Consider the following 12614-nt stretch of genomic DNA (forward strand, 5'->3'; position numbering starts at 1 on the left):
AGCCTACTCTGTGCCCCCTAAGTTAGCCTGCTGCCTTCAAATTCAATGGAGAACATTGTTTGGGTGTCATCCCATAAGGACATAAGAAGAGCCATGCTGGATCAGACCAAGGACCTATCTAGTTCAGGATTCAATGGCTACTAGTCATGATGGCTATGTGCTACCTCCAGTAGCTATGAGGTAGCACATAGTAAAACTATGAAATTCATTTCCACAAGATGTGGTGATGGCCACCAACTTGGATGGCTTTAAAACAGGATTGGAGAAATTCATGGAGGAGGCGGCGATCAGTGGCTACTAGACCTCATGGCTATGTGCTACCTCCAGTGTCAGAGGCAGTATGCCTATGGGCACCAGTTGCCGGGGAACATGGGTGGGAGGGTGCTGTTGCACTCCTGTCCTGCTTCTGGGTTTCCCATGGGCGGCTGGTTGGCCACTGTGTGAACAGAATGCTGGACTAGATGGACCCTTGGTCTGATCCAGCACGGCTCTTCTGACGTTCTTCTCCTGGTCTCCAGAACAGAGTGGGAAGTTGGGAGGAGGGATTTCAAGAGGCAAAAAGGACAGGTTCTGCCCCCTCACACCAAGGATGAACAGTATCTCGGTGCCCTATGGAACAGCCCTGAGTCCAAGGCACTGGATTGCTGGCGGTGTCTTTTCTGAACATGCAAATCCAGTCATTGGTCCAGCGAACCTAGCCTTCCCCAACCTGGTGCCCTGTTTTGGACTACAACTCCCATCAACTCCAGCCAGCGTGGCCAAAAGCTCTGGCGGGCACTAGGTTGGGGAAGGCTGACTTAGCCTGCAGAGTCACAGATTTCATAGGAACTCTCCAAAGGTGATCTAGTCCTACCAAGGCAGGAAAGCCTGCAGCACTCCCGATAGGTGGTTATGCAGCCTCTACTTCAGAAACCCTAACAAAGGTGAGCCCCCCACCTTCTGAGTCAGTCTGTTCTGCTGCCAACACAGCTTGCGCCATGAGGAAGCTTTTCCTAAAGGTTGGTCAACATCCCCCTTCTCGTACTTTGACTCTGTTGGTTCGCATCCAGGGGTGTCTGATTTGACTTTCAGATGCTTTGGACTACAATGCCCATAATCCCCAACCACTGGCCATGCTGGCTGGGTTTGATGGGAGTTCTCCAAAACATCTGGAGGGCTGCAGGACACACACACCCTGCTAAGGCTTATGAGAGTCTTTCCCAGCCTGGGCCCTCCAGAGGGTTTGGACTTCTACTCCCATCAGCCCCAGCCAGCATGGACAATGGTCAGGAATGCTGGGAGATGTCGGCCGAAACATTCGAAGGGCACCAGGTTGGGAAAGACTGGCCTAGGGGAAGAAAAGTGAGTAGGGACTATTGCAAGGAACGTTTTCCAAATGCTCTCACCTCCCGGTCCTGATGGCCGACCTCTTGCCGCCTCGGCAGGAAATCCTCGGCCAGGGCCACTGCCTGGTCGCAGGTCTGAGGGCGACCGGCCTTCACCCAGCTCTGGAGCTCTGATGGCAAGATGGCCAGGAACTGTTCCAGGATCACCAGCTCCAGGATCTGCTCTTTGGAGTGCCTCTCTGGCGTCAGCCACCGGTGGCAGAGGTACCAGAGGCGGCTGCAGGCCTCGCGGGGCCCCTCGGCCTCCTGGTAGCGGAACTCCCGGAACAGCGTCCGCTGCATGTCCATGGCAGCCGAGTCCTCCCTCAGGATCTCCTCCATCTTGGGGACCTCGTGCCTTCGGCAGTCCCCTGGGCTCTCCCTGCTGAGGTCAGGTAACCCTTTGAACTTCCGGTACGCTTGAGCTGCGCCCTCCAACGAGGCCAAGCAAGCCTTGGCATTCTCCCACGGCTCGGACTCCAGCTGCTCTGGGTTTCCCCACCCCGAGTTGTGGGACTGTGCGGCCTTCAAGGCCGCGCGCGGGTCTAAGTATTTCAACCGCCTGTCCCCGGGTTCGTTCATCCCTGGCTCAGGGCCTTCCCTTTTCGCAAAAACCTGATGATTGCCTGCCTCAGGTTCCGGGGAGGTTCTCCTTGGTCTCTCCAGTGCCGCTCTGGGTTCAAGGCCTACTTGACCTTGCTCCTCCAGCTGTCCCCTTTCTTGCAGCCCCGGCTCTAGGGCGGCCCGGTCCTGGAAATCCGCATTTGGACTTTTCCCCTTCTCTGGCACCATTTTGTGTCTCATGACGGCCTTTTCTCAGCCCCCGGATGTGCTCTCACTTGGATTTAACAGGAACAGGCCAGAACATGCATACACGAAGAAGAAGTCGGCAACAGCAACAGACACACTTCGACTGAATTATCTACCCATATTCGGTGGTCCAACAAGATTGGTGGGAGGACGTTTTCAGGGGTATTGCAGAACGCCACAGTCCTTAAGTGACCAAGTTGTTTCACAAGAGGAGCTGATGAGAAGAAGGGCTTTTCCTGGAGGCAAGAGGGGGGAGACAGACACACAGAGAAATAAGAATACACAGACATAAAAATTCAGCTTCAGCTAAAGATCTGAAGGGCTCGGGGCGTGGGGGACCCTCATTATTTTCCCCCAAGAAAAAAGGTCACTGGAAAACCCTCGTTTTTCAGTCCCCACCCCTTTTTTCCCCTGGGTCTTCACATCTCTGTTTCAGTATTGCTGTTCCAAAAGAGCCAGCAGACAGTTTTGATGGCTTAAAGACCTAACTTGAGAGCTAGTGCAGTGCAGTGGTTGGAGTTCTGGACTGGGAATTGGGAGATACGGGTTCTAGTCCCCACTCAGCCATGAAGCTCACTCGGTGATGTTGGGCCAGCCACTGACTCTCAGCCTAACCTACCTCACAGGGTAGTTGTAAGGATAAAATGGAGAAGAGCACTATGTAAGCTGCCTTGGGTTCCTTGGAGGAAAGGCGGGATGCAAAAGAAACCAATCAACAAATAAATAGCTAATAAATCACTAAATAGAGGTCCCAGCTTTGGAGGCAGTATACCCCTCAACAGTGGCTAGAGAAGGACAGCCGAGAGTGAAGGCTGTTGCCCTCAGAACCTGCTTGTAGGAATGGGGCAAAGTTCAAGCTCTGCCTGCAGAAGGTCCCAGGTTCAACCCCCAGCATCTCTAGTTTAAATGGTCAGCCAGCAGTTCTTCACGACGGCACCTGGTAGCCACTGTCGGCAACAGAACGCTGTACAAGATGGAGCTTTGGTGCCCACAGCAACTACATCGGAGACCCCAGCTCCACAGTAAGACAGATCCCTGGTCCATCTAGTGCAGCATTACCTTCTTGGAACAACATCAGACCCTCAAGCAGATATATATCTTTTCAACTTCAGATGCCCTGGGCTGAAGCTAAGACGACACGCAAGCAAGAGATACGATCAGTCGTGGGCTCCCAGTACCATCTGGTCTGCCATTGTGGGGAAAAAGGGACACTGGCAGGAGCAATGGAAGCGGCCTTCTCCTGAGTCAAAGCCTTGGTTCATTTAGCCCAGTGCTGTTGACACTGACGGACAGCTGGTCTCCAGGGTTTCAGGAAGGATTCTTTCCTAGCCCTACATGGGGAAGCTGGGGATAAAACCCGGGACCTTCTGCATGCAAAGCCGGGGCTCCACCACTGAGCTATTGTCCTTCACCTAAAAATAAAGTCAGACTCTAGTCCTCATGGTTCTGAATAAAGGACTGAATTAAATAGGAGCATAGGAAGCCGCCTTTATACTGAGTCAGCCCCTTGGTCCATCTAGCCCAGTATTGCTGACACGGACTGGCAGCAGCTGTCCCTCCAGGGATTTGGGTAGGAATCCTTCTTAGCCCGCCCTAGAGATACCAGGGATTGAACCTGAGGCCTCTGCCTGCAAAGCAGGAGCTCCTCCCCTGAGCTATTTGCCTAAAAAATGAAGTAGGATTCTAGTCCTCATGATTCTGAATAAAGGACTGAATTAAATAGGAACATAGAGAACTGCCTTATACAGAGTCAGGCCCTTGGTCCATCTAGCCCAGTACTGTTGACATGGACTGGCAGAGACTCGCCATCCAGGGATTCACATAGGATTCTTTCCTAGCCCTAGCTGGAGATGCCAGGGATTGAACCCAGGACTTTCTGCCTGCAAAGCAGCTGCTCCACCACTGATGCTGGATGAGAATGACTTCTGGTCTGATCCAGCAAGCCTTTCCTTGCCTTCTCTTCTCCTAAAATGCTGGAGGGGGCCTTGAGCTCATTAGCAGACCACCTGTTTTGCATGGAGAAGGTCCCACATTCAGACCCTTGCATCTCCAGGTGGTTGTTCTTGTTTTTAAAGGATCAGGTAGCAGTGATGGAGAATGATGTCCCTGTGACAGATACCCCGGAGAGCTATTGCCAACCGGAATAAATGGTATTCATCAAATCAAAAAGTCAGAAGGAGCCCAGGAGGTCATCTACTCCAGCCCCCTCATCCCCACTCAAGGCAGGGCCTGCAATGTAGGGTCCAGCTACAGCATCCCTGTCAGTCGACCGTCCAAGCTCTGCTGAAACACCACCAGTGAAGGACAGCCCACCATCTTCTGAAGCCGTCTGTGCCGCTACCGAACTGCCCTTCCCATTTGGACGCTTCTCCTAATGTTTTGCCAAAATCTGCTTCCTTGCCATTCCCACCCATTGCTTCTAAGCCCTGCCTTCTGGGACAAGAGTCTTGGGCTAGATCTGCGCTCCCACCCCCCAGCGGTGGGGGAGAGATGTGGCGCGCCAGAGGTTGTTTGACAACAACTGCCATCACTCCAAGCGTCGTCCTTGCTGTCTGGGGACAGATGGGAGCTGGAGTCCCCCAAAATCCAGAGAGCTCCACCTTGCTCAAACTCTGAGCTGGATAGACCAATAGTTTGCCCCGGAATAAGGCACACTCCTATGCGCCTAGGAAACGTGGGCCGCCTTGCGCACAACGCTCTTCTGGAGTCAGACCGTTGACCCACGGGGCAGAAGGGGTGCGGAGGTGGCTGTGGGTGGATCTCCCTCCAAGCCTGGGTTCCCAAGGTCTTTCTCGCTGCGGGACGCAAGGCAGGAACATTTGGCGAAAGGGGCGAAGGCCGACGCTCGGCGGGGGAGCGCTTCCCCACCCCCCAGGCTCCCCCACGGCCGGCCACGCTGGCTGGAGCTGGTGGGAGACGAAGTCCGAAGCACCCGGAGGCGGCCAGGCGCGGGGAGGCCCCCGCAGGGCCAGCCCCGCACTCGGCCGTCGAGCGCCGGCCCTCGCCCCAAACGCTCCTGCCCCCGAAGGCGCGCGTGGGGCGGTGCGCCGCCTCGCCTCGCCTCGCCTCGCCGCGCAAGGACGCGCGGATGCCGCCGGCCGCCCTCACCTGCGTTTGCGCGCCAGGGCGCCTGGAAGAGGCCGGCGGTCAAGAGGCCAAACTCCACACTCCTCCACCAGGAAGAGGAAGCGTGACCTCCCCCAGCGGCTTCTCTGGTCCACTCTGGGAAGCGAGGCTCTGTCAGCTTAACCCTTAAATACGCCGCCGCCGCCTCCAAGAACAAAGCAGCAGGAAAAGGGAGTCGTCAGAGCGAGCGTGCTGCGGCGGCTCTCCACTGAAGCGGCGGAGCGCTTTGCTTCTGGCAGGGCGCCTGCGCGGTGGAAAGTTTCATGGCAGCGATCCGACAGCTGAGGGGGTCTCCCTCCCTCGCAAGTGTGTTTTTCTGGAAGAAGGGGCAGGGGGAACGCCACCTCCCCGAACCACGCGCGGTCCACGCAGCAGCAACGCGGATACGCGCCCGTTGCGCGCGGTTCTGATGAAATCGCAGGAGGGTCGCCAGCTTGTCCCCCCGACAGAGCTCCTGTGCCTTTCATAGAATCATGCTGTAGTGGTGCATTTTGAAGTGCAGGAGCTCATCACGACAGTCCCCATAGCCACGCCCGGAAGGAGAGACCAAAACTGCAGGCAGCTGCGTTGAACCAGATCAACACACCAGTTGTAGCCGTTTTCTTCTCCACCGGGAGCAGGGCTTTTGTCAAGCTTAATGGCCCACTCGGCACCAGGCCACCCCAAAATACTCTCCATTTCAACAGGGAGCAAAATACTGTTGCTGGGGAAATTCATTTTTCCTCACCTGCTGTGGGGATTGCAGCTAAGCTCAGAGGGAACAGGGAAGTCTGAGGGGGGTGGCAGATGATGTCATCAGTCCTGCTATAAGAAAGTCCTGGTGCTGTGTTCCTGTGAGCACTGGCTCCACTACAACCATTGCTTTTTTGTTGTTTATTCGTTCAGTAGCTTCCAACTCTTCGTGACTTCATGGACCAGCCCACGCCAGAGCTTCCTGACGGCCGTCACCACCCCCAGCTCCCCCAAGGTCGAGTCTGTCACCTCCAGAATATCATCCATCCACCTTGCCCTTGGTCGGCCCCTCTTCCTTTTGCCTTCCACTTTCCCTAGCATCAGCATCTTATCCAGGGTGTCCTGTCTTCTCATTATGTGGCCAAAGTACTTCAGTTTTGCCTTTAATATCCTTCCCTCAAGTGAGCAGTCTGGCTTTATTTCCTGAGGTATGGACTGGTTTGATCTTCTTGCAGTCCAAGGCACTCTCAGAATTCTCCTCCAGCACCACAGTTCAAAAGCATCTATCTTCCTTCATTCAGCCTTCTTTATGGTCCAGCTCTCACAGCCATAGGTTACTATGGGGAATACCATTGCTTGAACTATGTGGACCTTTGTTGTCAGTGTGATGTCTCTGCTCTTAACTATTTTATCAAGATTTGTCATTGCTGTCCTCCCAAGAAGTAAACGTCTTCTGATTTCCTGGCTGCAGTCAGCATCTGCAGTAATCTTTGTGCCTAGAAAGACAAGTCTGTCACTGCCTCCACGTTTTCTCCCTCTATTTGCCAGTTATCAATCAAGCTGGTTGCCATAATCTTGGTTTTTTTGAGGTTGAACTGCAACCCAGCTTTTACACTTTCTTCTTTCACCTCCGTCATCAGGTTCCTCAGGTCCTCCTCGCTTTCAGCCATCAAAATGGTATCATCTGCATATCGGAGATCGTTAATGTTTCTTCCAGCGATTTTAACTCCAGCCTTGGATTCATCAAGCCCAGCACGTCGCATGATGTGTTCTGCGTACAGGTTGAATAGGTAGGGTGAGAGTATACAACCCTGCCGTACTCCTTTCCCAATCTTAAACCAGTCCGTTGTTCCGTGGTCTGTTCTTACCGTTGCTACTTGGTCGTTATACAGATTCCTCAGGAGGCAGACAAGATGACTTGGTATCCCCATACCACCAAGACCTTGCCACAATTTGTTATGATCCACACAGTCAAAGGCTTTAGAAGATTCAATAAAACAGAAATAGATATTTTTCTGAAACTCCCTGACTTTCTCCATTATCCAGTGGATATTGGCAATTTGGTCTCTGGTTCCTCTGCCTTTTCTAAACCCAGCTTGTACATCTGGCAATTCTCGTTCCATGAATTGCTGGAGTCTACCTTGCAAGATCTTGAGCATTACCTTACTGGCATGTGAAATAAGTGCCACTGTTCGATAGTTTGAACATTCTTTGGTGCATCCCTTTTTTGGTATGGGGATATAGGTTGATCTTTTCCAATCTGTTGGCCATTCTTGCGTTTTCCAAATCTGCTGGCATATGGCATGCATCACCTTGACAGCATCATCTTGTAAGATTTTAAACAGTTCAGGTGGGATACCATCGTCTCCTGCTGCCTTGTTATTAGCAATGCTTCTTAAGGCCCATTCAGCCTCACTCTTCAGGATGTCTGTGACCACACCGTCAAATCTATCCCCGATATTATTATCCTTCCTATACAGATCTTCCGTATATTCTTGCCACCTTTTCTTGCTCTCTTCTGCTTCTGTTAGGTCCTTGCCATCTTTGTTTTTGATCATACCCATCTTTGCCTGGAATTTACCTCCGATGTTTCTAATATTCTGGAAGAGGTCTCTTGTCCTTCCTATTCAATTATCTTCTTCCGCTTCCGCGCATTGCTTGTTTAAAAATAATTCCTGATTTCTTCTGGCTAACCTCTTGGAATTTTGCATTTAATTGGGCATATCCCCCCCCCCCCCATCACTGTTGCCTTTTGCTTTCCTTCTTTCTTGGGCTGCTTCCAGTGTCTCAGCAGACAGCCATCTTGCCTTCTTGGTTTTCTTTATCTTTGGGACGTTTTTTGTTGCTGCCTCCTGAACAATGTTGCGAACTTCTGTCCATAGTTCTTCTGGGACACTATCTACTAAATCTAGTCCCTTAAATCTATTCTTCACCTTCTGCATATGCATTAGGAATATTAGTGAGCTCATATCTAACTGATCTGTGGGTCTTCCCTATTCTCTTTAGTCTGATTCTAAATTGTGCAATAAGCAGTTCATGATCTGAACTACCATCAGCTCCAGGTCTTGTTTTTACCAACTGCATAGATGTCTGCCACCTTTGGCTACGAAGGATGTAGTCAATCTGATTTCGGTGTTGACCGTCTGGTGAAGTCCATGTATAAAGTCGTCTCTTAGGTTGTTGGAAGAGAGTGTTTGTTATGCACAGTAAGTTGTCTTGGCAAAATTCTATCAGCCTATGTCCTGCTTCATTTTCTCCCAGACCATTTTTGTTTTTGTTATTGTTTATTCGATCAGTCGCTTCCGACTCTTTGTGACTTCATGGACGACCATGCTTGCCTGTAATTCCAGGTGTCGTTTGACTACCCGCCTTAGCATTCCAGTCTCCTGTAATGAAAATAACATCTTTGTTTGGCATACTATCCAGTAGGTGCTGCAGATCCTCATAGAACTGATCTACTTCTGCTTCTTCAGCATCTGTGGTTGGGGCATATATTTGGATCACTGTGATGTTAAATGGCTTACCCTGAATTCGAATTCAGATCATTCTGTCATTTTTTGGATTGTATCCAAGCACTGCTTTAGCTACTTTATTATTAATTATGAAGGCTGCTCCATTTCTTCTGTGGTCCTCTTGTCCACAGTAGTAGATCTGGTGGTCATTTGATGTGAAGTGGCCCATTCCAGTCCATTTCAGTTCACTGACACCCAAAATGTCTATATTTAATCTTGACATCTCCCCAATAACCACATCCAATTTGCCCTGGCTCATGGATCTTACATTCCAGGTTCCTATGGTTTGTTGATCTTTAGAACATCGGATTCGTCGTTCACCACCAGCACCATCGGCTGCTAGCCATCCTTTTGGCTTTGAGCTAGCTGCATCATCACATCTTGGGCTAGTTGAACTTATCCTGTGTTCCTCCCCAGTAGCTTTTTGACCATCTTCCGACGGTATACCGACATATCTCTGGTTGTACTGATCCATTTAGTTTTCATGGCAAGAATACTGGGGTGGGTTGTTGTTTCCTTCCCCAGGGATCGTATTTAGTCTGACCTCTCTGCCATGACCTTCCCGTCTTGGGTGTCCCTTCACAGTTTAGCTCACGACGTCATTGAGGTGCTCAAGCTCCAGCACCACGACAAGGTAATGATCTCCGTTGCTGAAGACAACCACTGCTAGCCACCCATAAAAACCTCGACAGAAACCACGTTCTGATACCCATTCCCAGGGGTGGCCCAAGACTGGCTGCCCATGACTGGCGAACTATGCAGTCGGTGCCCCCACCCTCAAAGGCAGATGTAGGCTGAGGTTTTTGGTAAACTGGGAAACATTTTGCCCCTATTTTCCATTTAATGCTTTTAAAGTGTATTTATTTAAACAGAGTCATAATTATTTGGTTTTTCTGTCCATCTATCTGTCCAATCAATGTTTCTGAGATCAGATAAACTGAAATATTGTTACAACCTTCTCAGCCAAGATATACAGTGAAGCAAGTGTTTTTAGTGCTTTAATTCCTGTGGGCACCAATGATATTCAGGATATTATATGCATAATATGAAATAATGAGATCTGTGTTTTTTTACATGGGTATTTTTTCCCTCGAATTTGGCACCCCACTTAACTTGGTGCCCTAGGCAACCCCGTCGTTCCCCTATATGGATGGGCTGCTCCTGCCTGTTCCGGGCAATAGTCCATATTCTGGAAAAATGGTCTGGAACAGCAGCTTCTAACAGAGCCAAATCAACCAAATCCACCACTTACATATAGCTGCATTGGACCGATGCAATAAGCCACAAATTGTCCACAGAAACCACATTTTGGTACCTGTTCCAGGCAACGGTTTGTATTTTGGAAAATGGCCCAGAGCAACAGATTCCAGGTGAGCCAAATCAACCAAATTCACCAGCCACACATGAGTAGATAGGAGTGATGCAATAAGTCCTAAACAAACTACCACATTATTAGAATTAAAAGCCAACTTTAATGTCTATTACAATAATATAACAGAATCAAAACAGCCTCAAAAATTACCACCAAAGTGTGCCTTTAGCTTTTAGCCCTACCACGTAACGTTTGACATCATCAAATTACATTTGCCTATTGTTAAACCAGCCTTAGTTATATTCAGTGATGAAAAAACCTGATGGTTTAAGGCCAGAGTTAAGGCTACCTTATGCTGCCTGAAGTTCCACAAAAGCCAACAAAAGGAGAAACCCGCACAGGAACTGCAGGAAAAGCCAAGGGCAAAAGGGTAGAAAAAATGAGGTTTAATGCTTTAATAAAGAACTCCAACGTGTTTTGGACCCTCAGGTCCTTCTTTAGGGTATTAGAATTCAATGGATATCATTTTCTCTGAATCTGAATATGTTATTGTATTTGACTAATAGCCATTACAAGCGACATAACTGAAAACATCATGCAATAACAGAACGTAAACAGAAATCAAGCTAGGGAGCAATCCTATGGCTGCTAGTCAAAGGCTAGATGGCCATAGGATAGATCAGTTTCCAGGAACTGACCTCAGAGCTCTCCCTTGTCCTGTGCTGCCGCACAGGTAGCTCAGAATGGCCCTGCATTCCGCACTCGGAAGAGGAACACAGCGCAGCGAAAATGGGGCGTTCCTGGGGGGGGGGGGTGTTCCGGGACAGGGAAGGCAGAAATGCCAGTAGGACACATCCTAAGTGTTGTCCAGCAGTCACTTCCCCCGCCCCACCTTCCCCCACTTCTCCTTCCCTGCATTGGACAGACGGTCGCCTACAAGTTTGGAGGCAGCCACCTATCCCCATAGGACTGCACCCTCCACAAATCACCGGCACAGTCTACTGCAATAGCATTCAGAGCAATTGCAGGAATATGTTTTGCAGTCTTAGCAAACCAAGCTGTTTTGTGTGTGACATCAGGGTCGCAGTCTGATAGTAACCAGCAAATCTTCACATCGATACTTTTACCCCGTAAGGATGCCAAAATCTGTCCCAGGAATCTCTCCCTGGGATTTTGATATAAATGGCGGTACAGTATATAATGTGAAATATCCTCTATCTCTCCCATACCACAGATACAGAACCGTAGGTTTCTTGGAACGTGCCTATATGTTCCATCCAAGAATGCTGAGGGCATGGTTTGGGAACGTAGTTCTGTAAATGAGGTCCTCGAAGAAGTAAAAATAAGAGTGTGCCGGTATTGAGCTCTTTCATGATCCATTTTAAACAAATAATACCACTGAGAAAAGTTTGAAAATGGAATTAGAGCTAGGTCCTGCCCGATATCATTTCCTCCATATTCCCAGTCTTCTGCGCTGTGTTCACCAGTGATTATGATGTGATCAGTCATGATGTTGTGCAATGTCCCAAACTGTGCTTGCTTCCAACTTATCCTCCCTGCACCCAGCACTTCTCCTTGGTCTTGCAGGCCCAAATCCAGATGGGGAGGATGAGTGTCTGGGACCAGCAAAGATGCCCTACATTTTCCTGGTTCTATATTGCCTTACAGAATATGTCAGCCTTAATGTTTTGCTAGAGGAATCCTCCTGTGAGTTGACCCAGGCCAGTTTGCTGCTTACATTAGTAGCTGGCAGGACGGGTTAAACCAGCTGCTAGGAGAGCGAGGCCTCTCCTAGCAGCCAGGCCAGATGCTTCATAAAGCAACATAGGACCAGGACAACATGGGGCATCTTTGCTGACCAAGGGAAAGTGAAATGAAGGGCTTCTTCACATGGAGCTTTTATCCTGATGTTGAGATTGTTGTTGTTCAGTCATTAAGTCATGTCCGACTCTTCGTGACCCCATGGACCATAGCACACCAGGCCTTCCTGTCCTCCGCTTTCTCCTGGAGTCTGCTCACGTTCATATTCATTGCATCGGTGATGCTATCTAGCCATCTCATCCTCTGCTGTCCCCTTCTCCTTTTGCCTTCAATCTTTCCCAGCATCAGGGTCTTTTCCAGGGAGTTTTCTCTTCGCATTAGGTGGCCAAAATATTTGAGCTTCAGCTTCAGTATCTGTCCTTCCAATGAGCACTCAGGGTTGATTTCCTTTAGGATGGACTGATTTGACCTCCTTGCAGTCCAGGGGACTCCTAAGAGTCTTCTCCAGCACCACAGTTTGAAGGCATCAATTCTTCGGCGCTCAGCCTTCCTTATAGTCCAGCTCTCACAACCATACGTTACTACTGGGAAAACCATAGCTTTGATGATACGGACCTTTGTCGGCACGGTGATGTCTCTGCTTCTTACTATGCTGTTTAGGTTTGCCATAGCTTTCCTCCCCAGGAGCAAGCATCTTTTAATTTCATGGCTACAGTCACCGTCTGCGGTGATCTTGGAGCCCAAGAAAACAAAATCTGTCACTGCTTCCATTTCCTC

General features: G+C 49.8%; 1 protein-coding gene across 1 annotated transcript in view; it reads right to left on the bottom strand.

Moving 5' to 3' along the window:
• LOC146356195 (uncharacterized) overlaps positions 1-12614 on the bottom strand; it is a 50487-nt gene that overhangs the window by 25569 nt on the left and 12304 nt on the right. The window contains exon 2 of the mRNA XM_084830037.1: positions 1386-2410. Within this exon, the coding sequence (XP_084686163.1) occupies positions 1386-2168 (783 nt within the window). The 5' untranslated portion in view covers positions 2169-2410. The remainder of the gene's footprint in view (positions 1-1385; positions 2411-12614) is intronic.

The sequence above is a fragment of the Heloderma suspectum genome, chromosome 2, assembly GCF_057233095.1.
Source record: "Heloderma suspectum isolate Gila_16-S chromosome 2, 16-S_ref, whole genome shotgun sequence".
Classification (NCBI taxonomy): Eukaryota; Metazoa; Chordata; class Lepidosauria; order Squamata; family Helodermatidae; genus Heloderma; species Heloderma suspectum.